Source organism: Netta rufina (assembly GCF_964035555.1).
Source record: "Netta rufina genome assembly, chromosome: 16".
NCBI classification, from domain to species: domain Eukaryota; kingdom Metazoa; phylum Chordata; class Aves; order Anseriformes; family Anatidae; genus Netta; species Netta rufina.
The window spans coordinates 7560116-7586643 of NC_140140.1; the positions used below are offsets into that span (position 1 = coordinate 7560116).

At 39.3% G+C, this 26528-nt stretch overlaps 1 protein-coding gene across 5 annotated transcripts in view; it reads left to right on the forward strand.

Moving 5' to 3' along the window:
• RALGAPB (Ral GTPase activating protein non-catalytic subunit beta) overlaps nucleotides 1-26528 on the forward strand; it is a 65106-nt gene that overhangs the window by 14180 nt on the left and 24398 nt on the right. For 2 of the 5 annotated variants that reach the window (XM_084296626.1, XM_084296630.1), the window contains exons 6-18: nucleotides 2490-2621; nucleotides 3872-4050; nucleotides 7049-7197; nucleotides 7308-7524; nucleotides 12525-12560; nucleotides 14350-14551; nucleotides 15900-16067; nucleotides 17139-17253; nucleotides 17524-17671; nucleotides 19374-19438; nucleotides 19628-19760; nucleotides 21625-21758; nucleotides 25187-25369. In XM_084296626.1, coding sequence (XP_084152752.1) covers nucleotides 2490-2621; nucleotides 3872-4050; nucleotides 7049-7197; nucleotides 7308-7524; nucleotides 12525-12560; nucleotides 14350-14551; nucleotides 15900-16067; nucleotides 17139-17253; nucleotides 17524-17671; nucleotides 19374-19438; nucleotides 19628-19760; nucleotides 21625-21758; nucleotides 25187-25369 — 1861 coding nt within the window. The remainder of the gene's footprint in view (nucleotides 1-2489; nucleotides 2622-3871; nucleotides 4051-7048; nucleotides 7198-7307; nucleotides 7525-12524; nucleotides 12561-14349; nucleotides 14552-15899; nucleotides 16068-17138; nucleotides 17254-17523; nucleotides 17672-19373; nucleotides 19439-19627; nucleotides 19761-21624; nucleotides 21759-25186; nucleotides 25370-26528) is intronic. The other 3 variants (XM_084296627.1, XM_084296628.1, XM_084296629.1) reach the window with 3 other exon arrangements.

A 26528-nucleotide genomic window follows, 5' to 3' on the forward strand; every position in this document is an offset into this window, starting at 1 on the left:
CGTGTTGCTGTGTTTGAGGTGGCTCCTTGAGCTCTGCATCTCCTGCTCTCCAGAGCTGAGGTGATGCTCCTCTGGCCATGGTGACATGATGAGCCGGGGCAGGCTGCAGCCTCCTTCCCCCATAGTGGGTCTCAAGGAGAGCAGTACCAGGCCACAGTGGGCATTGGAACAGGAGGACTAGGGGGCTGTAGGAGAGGATAGGCTGTGGCAGGAGGCCCTAAATAGTGAGGAGAGCCTCAGAACCCTTAATCATGGGGTCTTTGTGGTGTGAAGGCTTGGTGGGACAAATCTCATCCTCTTGGAGCAGAAAACTTGATTGATTGAGGAGCAGGGGCATTGGTCACCTTTTCTCAGTTCTCCTTAGACTTCAATAATCATTTGTATGAAGGTTTGAAAATGTATTAAAACTGCTGCATTCAGTGGTATGCCTTTCTGCAAGGGTTTATTTAGCTTGGTGAAAACTTGCTCTTTAATTGCTTTTTTAAAAAAGCAAGTGTGGATGGATTTTTCCAGGTTATGCAGCTACTTGCTAAACCTGTGGGAAATAAAGCTGCAATACAAGTTCTGTGTATTTCCCACGTTTTTTCTTCAGCTATTTTTAGTTCATTAGATGTAGCATTGCATAACGGAAAATATTTTATGATTCACTGATCTCAAAAGCACAGCTCTGTCTCCAAACATGCGTTGGTGTTCTGTTCCATGTACCTCATGCTCACATTTTATCTTCCACTGTTGACTAACAGTCTTAGTTCTGTTGATGCATAATCTGCAGGGATTCTGTAATGTTGTAGTCTGCTGTTCTGCTGCATAGTAATGTTGGTTTACATCTAGTTCACAGAAAACTGAACTCTGATGCTAACTTTACATTTAGTTGTATTTTAAGCTGTGCTTTTAGTACTCCAGCTTCAACCAGTTAAAGTGCTGTTTTAGTAAACAGTTGTCTGAATTGGGCTTTCAGCAATAAACTTGTAAGAGTCTCAACTTAAAACTACATGGAAAGCTATATTTGGGATTCTGTACACACATGCAGTGTTAGTCTGTATCCATGGATATGACTTCATAGCAGAATAAAAGTTTCCTTCTGCACTCAGAAGTGCAGGGCACGACTTTGCAAGGCGTAAGCCCAGGCTAACACCAGACTTCATGGGGTTGTTCGGAACTAGGTAATTCCTCAGCAATACCCTACAGGGTGATCCCTCTGGGGCACAAAGTGTAAATGGGTGCTGAGGCATCCAGCGTGGCATACTGGAGAGCAGTTACTGCCTGGTAGTAGGTACATTTATTTCTATTTTGGTCTTAAAGAAGGCCACTTGTCCTAAAGCTCATTGGCTTGTCTAGATGACTAGTCCCTGTGATAGACTGGGGCTCCCTGTGCACTTTGGCTGTCTTTTGCATTAGTTGGTTGCCAGTTACTGTAGTTCTCAATGCTGAGAAAGAGAAAACAGGAACTCAGCTTACCCAAGAGTTAGACTTCTGTTCTCCCCTGTCACCTAGTTGTAATGTTTTTACTTTTGTAAAGTATACGGCTTGTCTGAAGCTCTGCAGGTGGGCAGTGCTGAGTGGGGCATTCTGCGTCCATTAACAAGCACTCTTGGTTGAGAAATAAGGATGTGAAAAATGGTACTACAAGAGAGTTTGGCTTAGGGAAACCAAGAACTGGTCAGGGAACATCAGGAGTTTGAGAAGGCACCACTCAGCTCTCTTCCATCCTATTAGGGAATGCTAAGATTATGTTGATCAGGGAAATGAGCCTGGAAGTTTGCAAAGTTGGGGATAAAGCAGGAGTCAAATCAGACAGAAGTGGCTCAGAGAAGCTTACCATAAAGATTTTAGTTCGCTTATCTAAGCCATTATCTTCATGATATTGCACTACGTTTAAGTCCTCTGTGGGTTTCCCCTCCACTGTTCTGCAATTCTCAGATTCTGCAAAAGAAAACTCCTATCTTTTTCCTTTTTTTTCCCCTCTTTGAAGAGGTTGCTATTTTGTGGATTGCCATCCTGTGCTTGTTGCAGGATTGCGTTGTGTTGTTAGTGGGCTGGTGTAAATCTTGAGTCATCGGTGCTTTGTAATTTAGACTTATAACCTGATGTGACTTGTTGACGTCATTGGACACTTCAGCTAAAGAACCTTGGGGATAAGGGCTTAAGGTCCTTGATTATTATTTCTTTTGTCCTTTTTATGTAATGTCTTGTCACTTACGTATGTGCCTATGTTAGTTGGCAACTCCCCTGGCTAAATGCATGGGAGAGCTGCCGTGGGGTGTTATGCTTTAATTTGCTTGAACCTTCAGGCATGCTCCAAGGCAGGTACAGGTACCCTTCCAAGCTTCAAGGAGGCTAAATGATCGTATAAACTAGATTTCTCTAGGAAGATTTAAGATGTTGCATTGCTGCTCATGGCCTCCTGCTGATTTCTTTGAGGCTCCAATGCACAGTTAAATTTTGAGGAACATTAACTAAATGACAGATTTATCTGATTTGCTCTCTAGATTGCTGCGTTTTACATATGGACCTTCATTTCCTCCATTTAAGATTCCTGATGAAGATGCTGGTCTGATTCCTCCTGAAATGGATAATGAGTGCGTTGCACAAACCTGGTTTCGCTTTTTACATATGCTGAGGTATTATAATTATAATCATCTATTGTTCACATTCTTACATTATTTTTATAATATCTTGAAATAAAAAAAAATCTCTGGAGATTGCTAAGTTTTATGTACTTAAGTAGAATAAAGTGAGAGACTTGTACCAGTGCCCTGTAGCAGTCCAGTGCAAGGTCATGAGTGGGTTGTTCCACTTCAAACAAACCAGTTTGCATTCTGAGTCAATGAGTTCAATAAAAAATGTTTTCAAGATCCTCCAAAATGCCAAATAGCTAAAAACAAGACTTCAATAGAACTCTGTTTCTCTGAGATAGCAAACAGGAAAAGCAGAACAATAACTCTGAGATGTGTACTGCTTCCATTTGCTTTCCAGGGTGTTAAATTTAACCTACAAAAGATTATTTTTAAAATGGATGTATCTCTTTGTTTTTATGTAGAAAGTTACATGGTTAGTTTTAACATGTATAGTACTCTTCCTTAAATTTGCAACAGAACCAAGTGACATGCTTTATTCAAAGGATTCTTGGGAAAGGTATAACGTTAATGTCCTGAATTGATAGAATATTAAACTTTAATTAGTAAATAATGTTTTACATAAAAACCTAAATGTCAGACTGTTTAAAGCTTGCCTTTTTTTAACTAATCAAAAATCCATTCTTTTTCTTAATTTATGATAGGTAATGTTGCAAGTACTGTAAATCTGGTCTTGCTGTTACAGGATTTGTGTTTGTCAGGGAAAAAACTCAAATTTTTACATCCCATTCATTTCCTAGTTATTTTTTGCTGGCAATATGTAATTCATCGCTTACTGTTTATGAATGATTTTAACAGTGTAAGAACCTTTTACAAACATAGTTCAAAAGACCTCATATACAGTTAATGTTATGGAACTGTGGCATTACTCTCTAGTGTATGCTTCAGTTCATTGAGTATTAATAAAATTATAAAGTCTATTTGGGTAATATTTGAAGCTTTCTAATTTTTTCTTTTATAGATACATGTTTAAAATAAAAAATATATATATTTTTAATGCTTAAAGACTACTACCACTACTACCAACTCAGTAAGGAAAAATTGACTACATAAAAAGCTACAAAAAATCTCCAATAGAAAAATGCTGGGACAAGATGCTGACATTTGGAGTCTTTTATCTGATGCTTTTGTGTTCCTGTTAATTAATTGCCTTCAACTATTGCATTGTTAAGCATTCTTAATATCTGTTCTTAAACTGACTAAAATATATTTTTCTCTCTTTTGTGTCTGCATAGTAATCCTGTGGATTTGAGTAACCCAGCCATTATTAGTTCTACCCCCAAATTTCAGGAGCAGTTTCTGAATGTGAGTGGGATGACTCAAGAACTGAATCAATACCCCTGCCTTAAACATCTGCCTCAAATATTCTTTCGTGCCATGCGTGGGATCAGCTGTTTAGTGGATGCATTCTTAGGTAACACGTTTGACTTACCTGTGGATAGCTACAAATAGTAACCTAATCTTTTTTCGTTCTTTTCAAATCTGTATTCTTCAGAAAACAAATGTAGCAATTTATCATTAGCAAATATATCCTGGAATTGATAGGGAAGGGACCCACAGCCACTTTTAAATGACCATCTGTGTACACAGTAATTAGATTTGAATGCATAAATTTGCAGGTAACCTTAATTTTAAACAAATGCAAAGAAAAATTAACTGTTGAGTTCAACATACATCTTTCTCAAATAGGGCTTCTTTCTCTCATTGTCTAACCAATAGTACAAATGTTATGCTTTTAGCATGTTGTGAGCACTGATGACTTTGTTTTTAAACTTCGTGGCAACAGCTGTGTGCAGTGCCCCTTTTCTTGTAAGGTGTTGATTTTTGACTGGCATCTTTAGTTATTTATACTATGACTGCTACTTCCACTTAATTTAGGATTAGTGGGTGACTACTACTGCTGAGAAGAAAAATCTATTTCTTTGAACAACTCGGTTACCAGCAGACAGACTTCACTGAAAGGCAAGGCAGAAGTAAACATTGGCTGGTAATTTTTAAGTAATGCTATACAGTACTTGAAATCTAAGGCGTCATTCTAAGTACTCTTCAGGCTTATTGAAAATTCTTCAGAAATAATATGCTATTGTAAACTCTGAAGAGCTGCCTGTCTCCTACTGCTTTTTTGCTTAAATGTCTGCAAACAAATGCTGTCATCTGCCAGAAGTGTGAGCTGATAGGAGACTGCAGAAGACTTGAGCAGATTAATAAAAACTTCAGAAAAAAAGAAAATGGCTGTGAAATTAGACTGTCATTGGTAGTGTATTCCCCACTGCAAAAAAAGCTTTTGTTACTATAGTTCTCACACTTGTAGGAATCATAGGATGTCCCAGGTTCAAAGGGATGCATAAGGATTATTGAGCCCAGTGCCTGAGTCCCCAAAGAACCATCCCCAAAGAACCACCCAAAACCAGACCACTTGTCTGAGACCATTGTCCAAACACTTCTTAGACTCCAGCAGGCTCAAAGTCGTGACCACTGCCATGGTGTCCGACCACTTCTTGGTGAAGAACCTTTTCCTGATATCCAGCCTGAACCGCCCATCTCGCAACCTCCAGCAGTTTCCTTAGGTCCTAGCATTGTTTAAAAAGTTACTGAATAATAAAGAGCAATTCCACAAATTTTGACTGTTCTAGAAAGTTTTTGAAGCTACTACTTAGACAGTCATCATGAATCTTGAAACCTATTGTGTCCACTGTGATTGCTTTTCACTAATACTAGATGTGAGATTTTAAATATTCATTAGTCTATCAGATACTACCCAAATTTTTGAAAGGAAGATTATATGTAGGCAAAATGTGGCTTCACCTCAAGAAAACAATCTCCTCGTATTACTCTGTCAAAGTGTCTTCCTCTCTGTGATGGTAGGACTTGACTGTCTCCACTGAAACAATAAAATAAATATGGCCAACTGTGCATTGACAGGGAGAGAATCCTTCCTGTGCAGCGCATTTTTTTTAAAAAAAGGCTTTTAATTATAGCATGTATTGAAGAAAACATACTATAACTGAGGTTTTTGTGAAACCTGGGTTGGTAATTAATTTTGAGTGTATAAAACAGTTTGTAATGAAAGGCTTGTGAGAAGAGCAGAGGGAAGTGCTGTGGGACTGTCAGCTCTGTACAGTACCTTTGCTGGGTGTTTTCTACAGGGAATGTCTATTGGCCCTTAAGAATAGTTTGGGTTTCTTATCTGAGATCTTTACCAGAGGCATTGCAGTCGGTCTTTAGTGGCCTGCATCTGGGTGTCCAAGACTCCATTTGCTCCTGGGCAGTGGCGATGAGCCCTCAGGTGTGCACATGCTCAGCCCGTGTCCTGGGGAGGAAGGGGATCTGGGACTGAGGTTTACTGTGTTGCTGAGCACTTCTGTGGGCTCCTGCCAGCCCTGACTGTGCTGCAGGCACGCCAGGACCTTTTCTCTGTATGTGAACTTCTGGTAGGATGGTGAATTGGAGACTTCAGGCTTCTGAAAATCTGTTGTAGGAAGACGAAATGCGCGGTGTGCTTGAAAGTCCAGCACTCAGGCACATCAGAGCTTTCAGAGAAATCAAATTCAAGCTCTGCGTGGATGGACACACACACAGTGTGTTGTCAGGCACGTGCAGGAGTCCACGCTGCTGCTCTAACAACAAAGGCTAATGAGATCTCATTACCTTCTACACCAAGTGCCAAAGCACATTGTTTTTATCTTGCTCTCTCTGACATAGTTACAAAATGCATGCATTTGGCAAAATATTGCACCATCTATTAAAAAATAAATTATACCAAAGTAATAGTTTCGTAGGGCATACATGACCATTTGCTTGGGGTGCAACAGTGATGAGAAGTCAGTTTTTTAATGTATATGTTAAGCATTGAAGTGCTTAATGTAGTCAAATCTGTGTCAAATCTTCAGACATGCTGCAGTTTTGCACTTAATTCTTCAAGTGGGGTTAGAGGGCAGTGATATTCAAATGGGAAGAAGTGGTGTTTGTCGCTGCAGATTTTGCAGAGGAAATTTCTAAGCTAGTTGCTTCTGATTCTGTCTAGGAGGAGTAGCTCTTATATACCACAAATACTTTCTTGAATCTAGGTTTTAGGAGATGACTGATCTAACATCCTGCTACTGTAAGATTATAGCTTGCTCAGTTTTCTTTCCCATCTCTTGCACTGGCTTTAGTATTTGTTCAGGGAGCTGATTGATCTCACTGTTAAGCATTTGCTTATCTAATACAAGCAGGGTTTTCTTTTGTCTGTGCATTTATTTTTGCTAACAGTAAAAGGGGAAAGGTGTTTTTCTTACTATTGCTGTCTTTGGGAGCGGGGAGAGGAGAAAAACTAGTCTATTTACAGAAGGTCCAAAGGCTGAGTAACTGTGCTGCTGTGTATGACCTTATGGAATTCTTGCTGAAAGCTTGCTTTATTTCTTGATCTAAAGGCATTTCACGACCGCGGTCAGACAGTGCACCACCCACGCCAGTAAATAGGCTGAGCATGCCCCAGAGCACTGCTATCAACACAACTCCGCCCCATAACCGAAGGCATCGGGCAGTGACTGTGAATAAAGCAACAATGAAAACCAGCACTGTAAGATTTCGTGTTCAGTATTTAAGTTCTTATCCCATTTGATAGCTTCCTCGGTTAGAGGAAGTCATTTATTTGTTTCTAGGAGCTGATTTGTTCTTCTGTTCAAATAGGTAACTACTGCACATGCTTCAAAAGTGCAGCACCAACCCTCTTCTACTTCCCCACTCTCCAGCCCAAACCAGACAAGTACTGAGCCACGGCCACTACCAGCTCCTCGCAGGCCAAAGGTTAACAGCATCTTGAACCTCTTTGGATCGTGGTTATTTGATGCAGCATTTGTTCACTGTAAACTTCATAATGGAATAAACAGAGATAGCAGCATGACTGGTAAATATTACTGAAAAGTATATGTACATTTTTTTCCTTGTTTTATTAACATTTCCTACCTGCAAGATTAACATATGCATAATCAGAAAATAAAATCTAAAGTGCTGTATTGTGGTTAACCCCTCCCAGCTGAACTGACACCTGTTATTACCCCAGCAGGTGTTTGGGGGCTTTAAAATTGAATAAATCACTTTTCACTGTTAAACACTCACTTGCTCTAACAAGCATGTCGGTCCCAATTATGCTAGTGGGAAAAATGTTATAAAGTGAAAGAAAATAATGTATTAAGAGTCCATTTCCTAATCTGATATCTACCACAGTAGCTTGCAGAGCAATGGCAGCTTTTTTGGTGACTCTTTAATGTTTGAAAAATTGTCAAACCTCCCTCAAAATATTGCATAAAGTGATACTAATTGGTTTTGGAGAATGTTATGAAAACAGATAATCCTTAAGATAGCAAGTAAAGTTGCTTCCTTTCAGTGATGGTTGTTACATGTTTTCATATGCAGCTTGATGCTTTGCTTGTCTTCACTCCTCAGTTGCTAGGTTTGTCTCCTATGCTTTGCTCAGCTCTAAAGGTTAGATGTTTTGAGATATGATAGAAGAATAAGTGCTCTGCTCAGAGAGGCTTTCAAACACTCTCCTTCCTTTAGAGATAAGTATTAAAAAAAGAGTAAACTTTCTCAGTCTTTGCATTTTTCCTGTTGTGTAGTATTTTGCATGTCTGCTAAACTTTCCCAAGAGATCTGTCCATCAGAAGCTCACTGGCCAAAGTAAGAAAAATATGTAGAGGTACGTTGTAGCAAGTTGTATATAGGAGGATCTGGTGTCAGCAGTTGGACTGATAAACTTCCTTGTTCATTGCATCACAAATCCCATTCTTCCTCTGCATGGAGATGATGAGTTCAGGATTAGCTATCTCTTAAAGATATTTTTAAGTATGCAATACATGGTTTTTGGAAGTGTTCAGTCATGGATTTCTGTGGCAGGAGGTTCGGGTCCCTCTGAAAAAGCCCTATGATATGTTACTAGAGAAACAATTGAGATTCGGAAGGAATAAAGCATAATTTGAGGGTGTATGCAGTTGCATATGTGGCTAATACATTTCTGTACTTACTGCTTTTCAGACTGATATGATCATTTTTTTTACATAACCTATATCTTGAGCAACTTCAATCAGGTGTTTAACCTGCCAAGGATATCAGCTGAGATACTGCTTATGCAACGAAGTGTCAGCTGTAAACAGAGATGCTGTGGCTCTAACAAAAGTACACAGTTGTCCAAAATCAAAATTGACTTCCTTCAATGAGTTTCAGGACTGCCTTTTCACATATGCAGTATTTTAAGTCCTCTGACAGTGGTCAGAAGATTGTCATATGGCTATCCTTATAGAGGGCTTTACTATCTTCCTAAACCAAGAAATGTAAACGTACATGGAGATTTGTAGCAAATTTTTATCCCCAGTGCTTTTCTACTGGGAAAGGAATGAAAGGAAAAAAATGTTCCCTCTCTGAGCTCTTCAAACCAATCAATAATGGGATCAGGCTTTGCACATCACACATTCTGCCATTTATAAGGAGCAGTAGGTTTGGGAGAATTACACTGATGGAGACCCAGAAAACCATCCGTCTTCTGTACTGCTTTTCTAGCAATTTGAAAGACAACATTGACTGGCAGAATTCAGTTGAGCATTTGCATTGCCCTTTCAACATGCCATGAGTATTGTTACCACTATGTAAAGTATTGTTCGTAGCAATGTTGTGACAGGCCATCAAAAGGAGAGTGATGCTCCCTGGAACTCTGTAGAGAGGCACCAAAGTCTGATTGCCTGGTTTAATCTTTTGGAGGTCTGAAAGTCAGCTGCTCAGCCTCTGTCTTAAGCAAGAAAATGTGGCAAGACTTCTTCTAAAGGTCTGGGCTCCTGCAGTTTCTGTTGACTTGAAGTATCAACATCCTTGAAGTCAGGTCTAAGTTGAAATTGGAGTTTGTTTTCTAGGAGTCTAATCTATGAAGCCTGATGCCGCCACGTGATGTCTTCTCGTTGAACTGTGTAAGGCAGAAGGTGCTGTGCTGGACTGATAAAGTGGGCCAAGAGGACTGTGTAGTCTGGTCCCTTTCCATCACAGAAGAGGGGCCCATCAGATCTTGGTTTTGTGCCCATTCACCTGCTTGTTCTACCTAATACAGGTTTGGCATGAGGAAAGGGCTCGTGCCCTTTCCTTTCCAACTAGCCCACAGGCTAGTTGTCACAATCCCTACACGTAGGGGAGAGGGCTAAAAGAAATCTTGGTACATGATTTCTTTTTGTCTGCATTATCTATTATATTTACAAATGCTTTAACTAATATTTTGTAATTGGGAAGTGTCTGTACTAGCTTTGCTGTGTAATAGTGTGTTCCCCCTGGCCCATATACACACCATATTTCTTAAAGGTCTGGGACTGCAGTTGTGTCAGGTTTCAACAGTTGTAAACCCCTCTAACATTCAGTTTGTTTCAATGCCACACAGTTAAGAATTTCTTCTTTAATGGCTCTCTGCTATGATTTGTTTTCTTGCTGACTGGAGGATTGAGGGCTGCCTTGCTGTGTCAGAGGAAGAGGTGAAATACCTTGGTGGAAAAGAGTCTTTTTAGGACCAAGAAGATCCCTCTGCCCTGGCACACCTTTCTGGAACACTGCATTTTCTAGTGTGTTTTTCAGTTCTGAGAAGTGGCATGAATTTTTAATGAAAACCTATATAATGGGTCTAAAGAGATCTTCATGAGCTATATGGCAGTGCTTAACAAGAAACTCTGTAGGATGAGATGCAGTGTCAATTTCTACTTCAGAATTTAGTCTAGTCTTTTAAGCGATCCCTGCTGATTCACATGGACATACATGTAGCACATTTTCCTTCTCCCATCTTACAAGAAGTCTTTCTAATGTGCTTTAGGAAATAAAGAACAGTTGATCAAGGCCCATGTGAATGAGTAGACATCTGCCTTGTGCTTTTCTCTTTACCGTGGTGCCTCTTGTCTCTGATTTCTTGAACTCTTTCACCTCCAGAAGAGCAAGAAAAATGTGTCTGAGGTGGGAAAAACGTGCAACTCTTTATAGGTTCTGAGCTGAAAAATACCTGGATGGATGGGAGAGTACCCATCTTGCTCTAGGTGACCCTGCTCTGAGCCCACCTAGGTGATCTTCAGATGTCCCAACCTCAACTGGTATGTGAATATAACTACCACCCTACTCTTTCTGATTTTCGTTTATTGATGTGGAAAAAAAAAACACCTTGTACTAATCCTGAATCCTGGAAGGATTGTCAGAGGTATTTCACACTTGTGGTTGCAGTGATTTAGTCTTTGTCTCTGGGAAAAGAGAGATTGCAGAATTTTCTCTTCCATGAGTTTAGCTGCACTGTGTAATCTGTGCATGATTGAGTGCCAGTGGAGTTTCGTTATCTGGAAAGCAGTCTTCATGTTTGCTCTGAGCCTTGTCCTTCCAGATAGTCTTGTGTAGTTGTTCAGATTCTGAAGCGAAACAGGGATCTTGCCATCATCAATGCTAATACTCTTGTGCCTCGAGCATCCTGTGTCAGTTTCTGCGCTTAGTTTCTGCGCTGAAATCTTTAATGGTGAAGCTTCATGGCTTTATGTCAGGCAGCTAATAAACATTATTCTGTATTGTGGGAGGAGAGGAAAACACTTAGTTCTAAAATGTGTGTTTTCCTTTGAAAGGACTTGGGTCTTGCTTGTATGCAGAATTTGAATGTAGAATTAGATGGCTGTGTGATATTTATTTAAGTACAAGCGTGGCCTGAACAGCTCCCCATGATTAAATGAATAAATTCCTTAAGAAATGCAGCAGAAAGGTTTTATGAAGACATCCCTGAATGTCACAGCTCTGGGGTATGTATACATGTACTGAGTTTAAGGTCATTGACAGGATGTGTGTCAGGACAAGCTAGGTCATGCAATGGAAACTGCTGATAATTGCTGTCTTCAGCAAATGGTGAGAATTGGGAGAAACTCATTAATCTCGTGTCCATATTTCAGCAAGTGAATCTTCCATTCGGATGGGCTTGTTCTTAATCCTTGTACCTAAAGAAGTCATGGGTTTGCTAGCCATGTGTTGTAAAGCACCTGGGGGAGTTTTGCTGTGGGTGGTTTCTGGTATCACCTGGGTGCTGTTGGGCATTGAAGGAATCTTGGAGTACAGTTTAAGCCTCATCTCTTTTGTCCCTACTGCTGTTAATATATTGCCTTAAAGACTGCTTAGGGGAGGTCTAGGAGCCAACTGTGATAACCCCTGATTAGGGAAATGCTGAGTGTTTCTGAGAGGCGTGGTGCAGGTCTTGATCTGACCCAGCGTGTTCAAAGCAGCAGCTTCTCCAGGATAGGTGTCTGTTGTGGTTCCTGGCTTCTGGAGTTTTTCCTCTCTCCCATCTGTTTCTGGAGATTGTTTCTGAGATGTTGGTCTCTTTAGTGGTGCTCTGCCTTTTAATTCTGCTTTGGAAGGCTGTCTGTTGAGCTGGTGGTCAGGGGAGGCATGCTCATGCTGTTAAGGGTTGTTAGCAGCTTGGCTTATGACGGACGGAGCAGTAATGCTATCAGGAACACGTATTTTGGAAGCTTATAGTTGAGGGGACTCTGTAGGTAAGTAATCTTCCCTTTACGAAACATACCCCAAGTAATACAATCTAGGGAAATGTACTTGAGCTGGGAAGGGTTAATACATCCTTTTAAACAACTGATGTACATTGATATGAACAGATCTAAATCTTATTAGTATTTTGTAACTTTTTGTTCATTGTTTTGCATGGTACTTTCAAAACCATAGTTTTGGACCTGAATGCCAATTTCCTATGTGTTTAACAAGCTTGCTATTTCATAAAGCTTTTAATCTATTTTTTAAAAAAGCTAAGAGCTTCTTAACTTATATTACAATTTCACCATCTTAAAAGTATTTTATAACTACTGCTGTCCTTTGATTTGTTTCCATTTTATTTCTATTATCTTGCAGCATCTTTTATCCAAATTCTTCTTTCTTATAAATCTTGTAAGTAGGAACCAGTAGCTTTTCCTTAATTGCGGTCATGCTTTTCTTTTTCCATAATCCCATGTTTTATTTGTAAATTCATTCTCATTGTCTCTTGTAGCTTTTGCACTTTTACTTGAAAAAGAAAAGTAACTTTTTGTGTGTGTTTTTGAATGGGGAGGATTGTTGGCAAAAGCAAATTAATCTGCCTGAATCAGTCCCATCTTTTATGTATTTTAGTCTGTGATCATGTCATGAGTTTCAGGACTTTGCACTAACCATGTGTTTTTTATTTTTTTATTTTTGTTTTTGACTTAAAGCTTATTTTACAGACCTAGTGTTTGATTTGTATGCATTGTGCATGTAGTGTTTTTTTCCAACTACAGTATATTGCTGGATAGCTTACTTAGGACAAAAAATGGCTCATGGGAAGATGCATAAAGATTTGTGCTTATTTACTACTTATGCAATGAAAATTTGTAAGGTAACAGCAAGTTAAACCATGAATTTAAAGACAAAAATTACAAGTAGACACTTGTCATTAGAGTTTCTTTTCAAAAACAACAATGGGAAATAAACAAAAATATGATCCATAAATTTAAATTATAAAGTATTCCAAATGTCAAAGTGTCAAAGTCTTTGTTTGCAAGACTGATTGTGAACCTAATAGTCTCCAGTGTCCTAGGCTTGAGATAGAGTAAGCTTTCTGGTACTGGTAGAGTTCTGTTAGCTTGATTTATTAGGAGCACACATTATTTGTTCTGTTTAGTTTTGTAGCTTATAAAATTTCTGAACATCAACATGGTCTTACCTAAGAATTAGAAGGAATGTGCTCTTTCTGCCATTAGTAATCCAACAGTGAATTTTGACTTTTTTTCCTTTTCTTGGGCCATGAGGATGTTATCTTTTTTTTTTTTTGGTTGCCATTCCAGAAGAAATGATGAAGTCAGCAAAATGAGTAGTCTCTTGCATCATATGCATGTGATACTGATGTTTGAAAGGAGTACTGGAAACCTTTCTAAAAAAAAACAACATGAATTTAATTGGCTTGGGCTGGCAGAGCCATCCTGCAGGAAGAAAGCAGGAAGAGCATAAAGCAAGCAGAACCAAATCCTGGTTAGGTAACAGTGGTCCCTCAAGACTTGTGCAGCGCACACTGTGGGGTAGTCTGTGAGTGCATAGGAGAGGACCTTTGTGGTAGCTCCCTTCTGGAAGTTATCAAACCCCAGGACTCTTGAGAACAGAAGGACCATATCAGGAGAGTGGATCTCAGCAAACTTCTCTTTCCGACATGGGTCCTTTAGAATTCTTGTGTGTTTTTTTTTTAAATGTGTTTTGTGTTTATGCAACAAAATGGGATCAAAGCAGCTTGGTGTTCAGAGCGAAGCAGGAGATTATTTAGCCAGTTGCAAATTAAACACTTGTGTGGAAGTGGTAGTAATGGCACCGTCAAAAAGTTTTTTCATATTTTAACAGGGCAAGGAAAGGTGATGCTTCATTTTCTGGAGCTGAGAACTAGATGAAGAAGATCCTTGTCCTCTGGAGACGATAGGGAGTTAATGCTGGGTGCAAGGACACTCCTCCCAACAGAAAGTTGGGATTGGCTTTTGGTCAGCACTTCCCATCGTTAAAAGGAAAAAAAAAAAGTTATACCCTCAAATAGCTAATAAACAGAGGCACTGACTTAAATATAGTAAACTAACAGCTTCATGATAACTGCTAAATTTGACTTGATCTTTGTGTCCAGGATCCCATGAGCCTATTATGTATGTTGACAAATACAGTGAAACACTGTTTTTTCTTTTCCCAGCTATAGCAACTCAAGCTAGCGTGGAGTTCCGCCGGAAAGGATCACAAATGTCCACAGATACAGTGGCTTCCAACCCTATGTTCGATGCCAGTGAATTCCCAGACAACTATGAAGCGGGAAGGGCAGAGGCATGCGGGACACTGTGTAGGATATTTTGTAGCAAGAAGACTGGGGAGGAAATATTACCAGCTTACTTATCCCGGTACTGACCTATCTTCCAGTTGCTTTATTGGTGTTCTTTTATGGCACAAAGTAATTTGCAGTGAATAGCATTCAGTTATGGTCTGAATCCTGTGTTGCCAACTCTAAAAGCATGGTTAGCCTGCAGAAGGGGTAGGCAGAGATCCCTCTCTTAAGGGAATGTTGGCTCCCTTTTGTTTCCTTGCAGTGCTGGTTTTCACTGGGGCTTTCTTCAAGGTCTAATTGAAGGGAAGTCCTTCAGACTGCCTCCCAGCTGGAGGGAACTTGTCTTTTTGGGACTTCCTTACCTCGTACATTCTTGAGGGTTTTTTAAACTCGCCATTGAATACTGCTATGATGGACAAAAGCATGCAGACATGAAACTTTGCATGCTTTATTAGACCATAAAGGGTCTTGTGTTGTCAAACAACACTGATTTTCTTAAAAATATTTTTACATATAAAAATACACTAATATTCCATTGTTTAAATCAGTTGTGTTTTGAAATAACCTCAATTTTCAATTTTATTTTCAATAAAATAAGGCAATCCTACCTATCATAGTGCTTCTTTTTCCATTTTTTGTTTAAAAAGTGCTGAAACAAATGCTAGAGGCAGAGAATCAACTTTATAAATCATAACTCTTAAGCTGTTCAATTATGTTTGTCATAGATGGTGTCTAAACTTCCTTGCAGACTGAGCCATGTATATATTAGACTGAGTTCATGTATATATTAGATGGTATCTTTCAGTCAGATTCCTCTGTTTTATAATTTATTTTTTTCTCAGAAAAAGTAAAGGGGATGTAAATACTCTTTTTACCAAGAAACTGTAGAGGAACGGCTGGCTAGATAAGTTGGTTCTGCCCCTGTGATTTTTCATTTCAAATAGTTGGTTGATATATTCAGTCTTGCTTTCCAAATGCTGTAATTGCTGATCAGTGTTGTTCTTCCCCTAAGGATTTTGCAGTAATCTTCTGTTAGGAAGTTACAGTCAAGATCTCATTTAGATCCTTACACGGGGAAGCGAGTAGTGGGGGGAGCACGTTCAAGCCCTGGTAGCAATCATCAGCGCTGTATCTGCAGCAGCTCCCATCCCCTGTGTTGCAACAAGTCAGATGTTTCAATAAAGCTGTCCTCTGCTGTTTTCTCATGTGAAACGTGTGATTTGTGTGGCTATTTTTTAAGCTAGCGCAGTATATTCGCCTATGCTAACATAACTTATGGGAATGTTTATATAAACTTCTCTTAACTCTGATTTTGACACTTAATCTATATGGATAAGATAAAGTAGTTGCTGCACATTCTTGTTCATGTAGGATGCTGATATTTTTTTATGCGCAAGTAATTCAATCTCATCTTTCTTTGTCAGATTTTACATGCTTTTAATTCAGGGTTTGCAGATAGCAGATTTCGTTTGCCACCCTGTTCTTGCCAGTGTTATTCTCAACTCTCCTCCTCTGTTCTGCTGTGACCTGAAAGGGATTGATGTCGTGGTTCCTTATTTCATTTCGGCTCTTGAAACTATTTTACCTGACAGGTAAATTGCTGTTTCCCTATAGATATTACAAGAAGTATGACAAGGTGTTTATTTTCTGGGGGTTCTGTCATCCCTGAAGGGTTTTCAGTGAGGGAATTCTGTAGCGTGGGCCCCATATTGTGTACATATTTGATAGTGATAACTGCAGCATTTCATAAACTCCTAATCTTTCATTTCATTTAATGCAATTTCAGCTATAACAGTGCTTTTTAAAATTGAAATATTTGAGTTATCTAAATATTCATTATTGGATAGCAGCATCTACAAGAACAGGAAAAAGGAGTGATTTAGCTGAAATAACTTTCAAGCCTGCTTGTTTTTATGTAAAATTTTACAGTATATTCATTACTGGCTGTTACTTTAAGTGAGTTCATTTGGAGAATACACATCATTAAATGGAAAAAAATGATAATTTAGACAGGCTGGTGAAGTTGGCATAGATTCTTAAACCAGAAGATATAACTTTGTTTGTCAGAGCAGTACAGATTTCTGCATGTTTTAGTAAATAACTTAACACACTTAATGCAACTGCGTGTACCTTCTTCACCATACGTTTTATGTATTTATACCAAATTTCATTTTGAAGTTATGCATAAACTATTATTTGTCTTCCGGGCTTAAATCCAAGCCACTGCTTCTTTTAGATGGGTCTTACAGTGGCTACTGAAAGAAGTTGATTTATTTTCAAGCAGATTGTATTTTATACAATATGCACTGGAACATATTCTATGTATCCCTGATAGTGCTGGGTTGGTTTGAGTTGTAGTAAGCAAATAAAGGCTTGTGAATGAGACTTCCAGCTTTGAAAATGCAGTATATGAATAATACTTTCATCTGTTTACTGCTTCTGTGTTCAGTAGAAAATACTAAACAAATAAAGGTTCTTGTATGAATAAATTGTTTCATTGCCAGTGTTACAAAATAAGAAACCTGAACCAAGAAAGAAACAGCTACATCATGTGCTGCAAATTGTTTAAGGCCAATGGATGTCCGTATATTTAATTTTCACTTAAAATTTGGCTCCAAATTCTTGGGAAAAGCTGATTAATTGTATGATGCTTTGATTTGCAGAGAACTCTCAAAGTTTAAAATCTATGTAAACCCTACAGAGCTAAGAAGAGCTTCAATTAACATCTTGCTGTCTTTGTTGCCTCTCCCTCATCATTTTGGAACCATAAAATCTGAGGTAATAAACTTAGTTTTCTTTTGCATTTTGAGCTTTGTTTTCCTGGTAGTTTTAGAGTGGCATTTGGATGAGTTGTGGTATTCTGTGGTATTTAGTATTCTGATTAGCACCGAAACTCTTAGAGCAATTTTTCTAACAGTAAGACTTTATTACATGTCGACAGTAGTAATGTGTGCCGTAGATGTTGACTTTTCAAGCCAATACCATGCTGGTTTGTTTAGCATAAGTATGGAATTGATCTCTACTCAAATAAATGTATTTTTCCTTCAGGTAGTCCTGGAAGGGAAGTATAGCAATGATGATAGCTCAACGTACGATAAGCCAGTAACCTTTCTCTCCTTGAAGCTGAGGCTTGTGAATATACTTATAGGAGCTTTGCAAACTGAAACAGATCCCAACAACACTCAAATGATACTAGGTAAATTCAATGTCTTTTATTTATTAATTCAGTTATGAAAGTGTCTTTCTTAATCTCTCCTGGAATAATTAAATATTAGTAATTATTTATGAGAGAATTTATTATGGGAGAATAATTTGGAAAAATGTTTTGTAGCCAGTGCTGGTGAAGGGCTGAGGAAATGTGTGGCTTCATAGTGGTCCTCTAAGGAAGACTCATCAGCACACTGGCAGTTGTCTCGGCTCAGGGACTACAGGGTGATGTTCTGTTATATCTTACCCATGTGTTCCTGTACCCCTCTGGTGCCTGCATCCAGTTGGGCAGATCCTCTGCCTAGGATGGTTTCACCATTACCTGGCTGAGACACCTTAATGAACTGTTTACCCTGTTCTCCTGTTAAACTCTGGTTTCCATATGTGAAGTTATGTCCTACTGGCTTTGGTTGGAGAGGATTCGTGAATCTCCAGGTTAGCAAGAGGTTCTTGCATGTGCCACCACCTTCTAAACAAAGATGGTGTTTATTTCCAGCTGCTCCTTAAATACTTGTCAATGACTTATTTCTCTTCATATAGCAACTGAGTTTTCCTAAACATTCATTGTTAGATTGGGGGAAAATAATGTAGTTACAGGCTGTTTGCACTACTTGACATAAGACATCCAGAATGCATCAGCAATTTTAACTGTCTAACACTTGTGTGTAGTTATTTCTCCCAGGATGGATTTTTCTGTCTACCTGCTGGCTAATTTGAATGCAGTGTGGTTGGTTACACCTGTACTGAGAGCTTCAGCTTCTTCAGTACGTTATTTTGGGCATCAGTGGGAAAACAAACAAAAAAGCACAGAAACGGGATCCTGGGGATCACTTCTATGCAGAGAGTTTGGGTATATTCTGCCTCAGACTTCCTGATGTAGGAAGTTGGTTTTATGTTTTAGCCAAATCAGAATGAAAGTGATATTTAATTTGATAATCTGTGGTTTTGGAGAGCATTGATGTGAATATTGGTCTAGATTTTGGGCAGAAACATCTCTATAAAAATAGCTCTGCTACAGTGGATTGGGGATTCTCAATCAGTGTGAGAATGATCACAGCCCCTTTTGTTGATGTATTAAGGACTGTTGAATGGACCAGACCTTATCTGCCTTACTTTCCAGTAGGTTGCTGTCTGTACTATCAGTCCAATAAAACTTGAAACTATTATTTTAGTTTGCCAGTTACCAGCTGCCTTTTGGCTCCTAATGGCCAAATTGAGGAAGGGAGGCTCTTTGTGCGGGACACAGAGATTAGCTCAGGCCAGTACTGTATAACCCTTGAGATGGCTTTGGACTACACAGTGCACTTTAGCTGTCTCAGTTATTTGAACACTACTGTTATTTTACTAACAGAATCAATAAATCTCTTTACCTTGAGTTTTTAAATGATCACAGTCTGATGGGAGACAGGGAAAGGTTACAACCCTTCTGTGAAACAAAAATCCTTCTGAACTGAGGAATTTAAGACACCTATGTTGAAAGCATTTTTAAAATAGCTGAAAACATTCTTTATCTCAGCTCTCGTCTGTATCAAATTGCTAAGCACGAAGCAAATACTTGTGCTTTATAGAACTCTTACAAAAATTCTCTATAAAACAGGATTGTGTTCTAGACCTTCAGTGCTTCTCTAAATTTTAGCCATGACTGTTCTATTATGGTCTTTAGTAGTTACCTTCTTTCATCTAATCTTCAGGTGCAATGTTAAATATTGTTCAAGATTCAGCTCTGTTAGAAGCCATTGGCTGTCAGATGGAAACGGTAAGATTTTTGTTTGTTTATGAAGTTACTGCTTCAGAAAGAATGTGGTTCATTTTATGTGCTGTTTTAAGACGTTCAGTTAGCTCCCTGAGGTCTGATCATATTTCTGCCGTGTATTTGGAGTATCCTGCTGTATAGAGAATTCTACTCAAAAAATGTCATCGCTTAAAACTGACTTTCAATTTGCAGAATGGTGGTGAAAATAACCTCTTCAAAAGCCACAGTCGTACTAACAGTGGCATTAGCACTGCAAGTGGAGGCAGTACAGAGCCTACAACACCAGACAGCGAACGACCAGCACAAGCCCTTTTAAGGGATTATGGTAAGGATAACCCTTTTGAAAAAAAATGTGTCATTATATCCCAAGTCAATTTTTTCCCTTTTGTAGTTCTGGCTAATGCATTAATATGCATGGGTGTTTTGAACCCAAGGTGGGTAGCTCCTTTGTTTGTTACTGATTTGATCTCCTATGTGCCCATACGTGGTGCTCATGTTCATCTGTGCTGGTTGGTTTTTATGTGTTAGTTGGTTTTTAATACTACTAAAGGACTCTGCAATTAACATGTTCAAAGTAATAACATAAATTATGGAAAAAGTGTTTGCAAACTGTTTTACTATGTCATATGTTTTCAAGATGTTTAGTTTTCATGAATAGTAATGGAACACGTTGGGTATAATTAATTGCTTTATTCATTTTGGTAGCATTCCAACTGCTTACCTGAGCTTTGTAGCACCTTTGTTTTAAAAGACCATGCGGGGAACCCCTGTTTTTATAGAGCAAGTAAGCAGAATGCTTGCAATGTGTAATTATAACAAACATTTTTCAATTAATATTAGCTTGTTATGTCTTGTACTGTGCATTTTTAATTTCTAATAAAATAAATGTTCTTCTAAACCTTTCTGTGGTAAGCTAGCTGAATGTGGAGATTCTGGAATTTTGTTTGCTCCTTTGGTCTTTAGCAATGTAATTGATGTTAGCCAAGTGAATGGGAGAACAGACCATTTTGTAGGCTAGGTAAAAAACTGTTCTCACCAGATGAATTTTTTCCTCTAGTTTTCAAAATAAGAAGAAGGAGATTAATGGGAAAGATTTTAGTATATACACATGGAAATGTTAGATACAGTGATTCACATAAGCACGTTAGCGCCTTCTCAAAAGGATTTTTCTAAAATGATTGAAGTGCTAGTTTTTACCACACCACTTGGAATCTCTCAATGTAAAATATCCATTTATAAGGTTAAAAAAAAAATCTTGTAGTTGAATTATTGGCTCTTTAAACCATGATATAACTTAAAGTATTTTTGTAATATTTTGACCCTGAACTTGTTGGCATTATTGATTTATTTTACTGTTTTTTAAAAAAATCCTGTGCACAGTAGGTAAGGTTGTAATAAATTTATGAAACAAATTTCCACATTTCTGCTGTATGTTTGAAGGAAAAATCGAAAACTGATGGTCTATATTTACTGGTGAACTGCAGCTAACATTTTAATCCCCTACTAGGGTGACAGAACATCGTTTCTGAAATTAATTTGACTAGTTCAGTCTTAATGAACAATTGAGCCTAAAAATATTTTGTAATTTTAATTTTGAGCTAGAGGATCGGGAAAATTAAAAGTCTAGAACCAAATGTATCTTTTTTCCAGGATGGCTTCTTTCGTTATTTACACTTAAATACCTGATGCAACTTCTGATAAATTTAAGTACAGAGAGAATAACTAACTTCTGACTTAGGTATCTGAAGCTACACGTTCTCTATTAGTTCATTACTAGTGCCTACATGTGTAAGTACTGATGTCTAATGTGTATGATTAATGCTGAAGTTCTTCTGAGTCTGCAAGACATCAGAGCAATTTAAGTACAATAGCGAACAATATCAAAACCTGAAGCTAGCCATTCTGTTGCTGAAATGTGACGGAGTGCTGTGATTGTCCAAAATGTCTACAAAAGAATCAAAAACAATAATGAGACGAGATGCTAGTCTGAATGCATTTGTATAATATGCTGGTGTTGTATATGAGGGAGTTAGCCTGGGCAAGAGAGACCAAATTTTCTAGTTTGTGGGTTGTGTATAATTGTTTGTGTATTGTGGCTGCTTTGGCTTGTGCCCGTGCTTTGCTTTATTGTTACTAATGCTTAGTTATTTTCCCTCCCTATGCTGTGTGGTATTGGGGTTATATCCTAGCTCTTAATACAGATACAGCTGCAGGACTACTGATACGCAGCATTCACCTGGTAACCCAAAGACTCAACTCGCAATGGAGGCAGGACATGAGCATCTCACTGGCTGCGCTGGAACTTCTCTCTGGATTGGCAAAGGTGAGAGATGAAGTTTTGGTTGCTCCAGCCTCTTCTCGGAAGGGTGATTACTGTCCTGTTCAGATGAAAGTCATGCCACCAGGCAGAAGTCTGCATCTGAGTCCGTCAGCAAGTGTTTATTTGGACTTAAACAATCCTCCTCTTGTAGGATTGCTTCATCTTACCCTAAGGCACAAGCTCACTTCACAAGTGAAGTGAACCCAGTAAATGCCTCTTGGCTGAAAGCAAAGCTCAGGGTGGCTGGTTCAGATGCATGTTGCTCTACCGTGTGGTTCTGGCTGATTTTGTTGAGCTAGCTGGATGATTCCTAATCATTCTCATGGATCCACATGTCGATCTTTTTGCTTTTTGCTTTGTTTTGGGTTTTGGTTGTGGTTTTATTTCTTTCTTTTTACGTTGCTGGGGAAGCATCTGACATACTAGGTTGAACAGCTGAGAAAACGTGCCACTAAGTTTCCAGTGGGCAGTGTATGGGCTTGGGCCATTAGTTTTCAACGCTACTGTGAACCATTTATCATAGCTTGCTTGGCTGGATGTTCAGTCTGTCCATTCACTGTGTAATCAGTCTTAGAAACAAGAGTTTCTATTGTAGTTAGTCCAGGATGGAAATACATCAGGGCATTAAATAATTTGACTGCCATCTTTGTAAATGATTTGTTTTCTAAACTTTTGTTGGAAATAATTTGAACTTAGAAAATGATAATGTATTTCTGATGTGAAAATGTCACCTTCTCAAAAGCTTTATCTACACACAGTTCCTCAGTTGAAACTGGCTGTGCTGTTTTTCTTCACCACTTCCCAGCTGAACTACTCATTTGATTTTGGCACCCTCAGCTGCAGTCTGTGTTACTAAACTCTGAGGAGGCTTACCTAGCCAATAATGGGACTAACTAGCAAATTAGTAAATAGTCAATAACTAAAACTATTAGGTTGAGGGATCTTTTTTGGATAAAAGTAAAATGCCTTTTTCTGCCTGAGGGCTCTTGTTCGTGATGTTTAAGCAATACTTTAGTGTATTTACAGCAGCCACAATGGAGTGGTGTGACAGTTCAGCATTCCCTGACATGTTCCCCTGGGGCCTCGACAGATCTCTCTGAATATGCATGTTATAGGCCTTTTTTAAAGCCTGGAGTCAGCACTGAGCCATGCTGGGCTGCATGCTTCTTTTACTAGTGCAATGGCATGAGCTAAAGGATACCTTTGAAAGTATTCTGCAATGAGTTCAAATATGATTATGGGGTGTTACAGAGCACAGGATGGAATAAGGAGTTCCTGTGTCTTGTGTGATTAAGCCAGGCTATCTTTACGCTCCCCCCCCCCACATTTACAATGAGATACGAATGTGAAAGCACATATTTACAAATGCTTACCCAGGTTAATATTAAACATTGTAATCTGTGTATAATTCTCATGCAACTAAAATAATTCTGGGATATCTGGGATAGTCTTCTTTCTCTTAGTAATGAATCAGGTGGAAAGAGACCACCTCTTACTGCATAGCTTCAGAGTGGAGAACTGATTCTGCTTGTGCCTTTGGAAGCTACGATTCCCAACGTCCTTCTAAGGTTAAGGGCTGCCCTACCCTTTATCTTTTCAGTACCACCTTATTACCTTATTCGTAAATTGGAAAATCTTGTTTCCTACAGGAGTACTGGTTCACCAACATGCTTTTCATATACTAATATTAAAGGTACTTTTTGCCATACATCTTATGCTCCTGAAGGAAATAATGCCTACAGCTCCAAAGTATCGTCCATCCCCTGGTTGAGTACAGATGTCTGGCTTCCTTGTTGTCACCAGCAAAACCACCCAGCTTCCTACTTTGATATTGAGACTCTCTCTTAAATAATAAATAAGGCTTTACATGGCATCGTCAAATGCTACAGAGTGGGAAAATCCAGGCTTAACTGGCCGTTCCTGTGTCAATGCACAGGTTGGGAAGAACAGAGATGCACTTATTGCTTAATTTTATAATGCTGATCCCTGTGCCTCAGTTTGCAAAGCTCTTCGCTAACCCTTCTGGTCCAGAGTTTTGTTCTCTGAAGCCTTGCTGAGCTGGGAGAGAAGCTGAAGATTTTTTCTGCATTTTTTTCTGGTTAATCTGCTTGTCTGAGTGTAGTTTTTCTTTCACTTTTTCCCTGATGAGTATTACTGTGCTGACAAAATATGCCTAGTGGAAAGTCATACGAACAGAAAGAAGCCCTGTGGAAGGGAGACTTGGGAGTGAGTGGGTTTTCAAAGATGAGTGGGTTGCTATAGCTGAAAAGAGGTACCTGCCGAAAATAAGTTTCAAATACTAATTGTTTCAGCTTGCAGTTAATTTCTTATCAAACCGTATTGGTGCCATTTTTGTTCTTGAAGACAAAGCCGTGAAATGTGGTGGCACCTTAATGCAGCATTTATTTTAGTTTCAGTATCATAGAATCACAGATGGTTTAGATTGAAAGGGACCCCAAAGGTCACCCAGTTCCAACTCCCCTGCCATGGGCAGGGACAGCTCCCAGGCTGCCCAAAGCCCCATCCCGCCTGGCCTTGAACACCTCCAGGGATGGGGCATCCACAGCTTCTCTGGGCAACCTGTGCCAGTGCCTCACCACCCTCTGAGTAAAGAATTTCTTCCTTACATCTAAGGATATCTTCCTTATACCCTCTTTTAGTTTAAAGCCATTACCCTTGTCCTATCCCTACACCTCCTGACAAAGAGTCCCTCCCCAGCTTTCCTGCAGCCCCTTTAGGTCCTGGCAGGCTGTTGTGAGGTCTCCCCGGAGCCTTCTCTTCTCCAGGCTGAACAGCCCCACCTCCCTCAGCCTGTCTTCGTAGGAGAGGTGCTCCAGCCCCTTGATCATCTTTGTGGCCCTCCTCTGGACTCACACTGATATTTCCGTGTCTGTGTACTGGGGGCCCCAGAGCTGAACGCGGGCTCCAGGTGAGGTCTCAGAGCAGAGGGGGAGAATCCCTTCTCCTCACACTGCTGGCCACGCTGCTTCTGCTGCAGCTCACGTTGAGCTTCCCACCAACCAATGCCCCCAGGTCCCTCTCCTCAGAGCTGCTCTCACTCCATTCTCTGCCCAGCCTGTATTGGTGCTTGGGATTGCCCTGACCTAGGTGCAGGACCTTACACTTGTTGAACCTCATGAGGTTTGCACAGGCCCACCTCTCAAGGCTTTCCAGGTCCCTCTGGATGGCATCCCTTCCCTCCAGCGTGTCAACCGCACCACACAGCTTGGTTTCATCAGCACACGTGCTGAGGGTGCACTTGATTTCACTGTTCTTGTCACCAAAAAAGATGTTAAATAGTGCCAGTCCCAGTACTGACCCCTGAGGAACAGGGGTTGTATTTTGAAATGCTTTTAAAAACTATTTCTTCTCTAAAGGATTTTGTGGAGAAATCCTCACCTGACGGTCCTCTCCTGCTTGCTTTTGTACAGGTGAAAGTGACTGTTGACTCCTCTGATCAAAAGAGAGCTATTAGTTCAGTATGCAGCTATATAGTCTACCAGTGCAGCCGGCCAGCCCCACTCCACTCCCGTGACCTTCACTCTGTGATAGTTGCAGCTTTCCAGTGCCTCTGTGTCTGGCTTACTGAGCATCCTGACATGCTGGACGAGAAGGTAAGACTCTCTAGTGTACATATTGTGAGCACACCCAGTTGTTACACGTTTCAACCCCAACCTATCTATTCTTTGTACTTTAAAACAACACGCTTTTGTAGTTTTCAAAAATACACCAAGAATTTCAAAACCAGCCTATTTGAAAAATAGATTTCAATTTTGACTTCTGCTCTTTATTTACTGAGAATATTTTTAGTTTTACAAATAGCTTTCATATTTATAAGAAAGCATCTTGACCTTTCTTATTGCTTTGTGAAATTGAAGAAAAAAAGTGAAATGTAAATAAGTAAGTACATAGAAAATTAAAGAAAATTAAATGTTTTTATAATCATAGTTTCACCAAGCAATTATCTAGAAACTAAGCAAGGCATGGCTCAATCCAAGGTGGAATTTCCTTGGGAAGTTTGAAGAGAACAGGCAATGAAAGATACATGTTTCTGATCGCTTCCCATCATACAGTTCAATTCATTTTTTTACAAATACTATTTTCATTGTTGATCTGCTTACAGAGAAAGCTCAGTAATCTTTCTGTAATGATATATAAACATATATATGAAAATGTATGTTTAAGAAAAAAAAACAGAAAAATTGGGAACTCTCAAGCAGGGTTTTCCATAAAGATGCTTTCTGCATGTACTTTGTGATATTGGCACAGTAGTAGGTGACCAGGGAAGGATGATTTGCCTGGATGTGTCACAGCACAGGTTTATGCAGCCACATCGCATTTTTTTATGTTGTAAGGGAGTCCACTTGTTTTTCTTCTTTTGACTATCACTGGTTATCAGGATGGTGTTATACTATGTGCAGTACATACTGGAAATCTGGTGGCTCATTCCTGAGCCATGATAGTCCAAATGGAACCTCTCTCTGTGTTTGCCAAGCGTAAGGATCAGACTGTCCAAGGTGCCTCACCTGATACCTACTTTGAATTTCACATGTTGGTTTAACTAGCCAATACTGTAAACTATTTCTGTAATTCTTCATAGATGGTCTTTGCTTCTCAACCCTGATTTATTTTGGTTTGTCTAAAGACTTTCACCTTCCTTCTCACTTGTTTTTCTACATTGTGAATTCAAGGAACAACACCGACCAAGGTGTGGAACCCTGCCCGGTCTCTGGTGGTAAAAGCTGACCACTTATGTTTCGTTCTTAGCCAGTT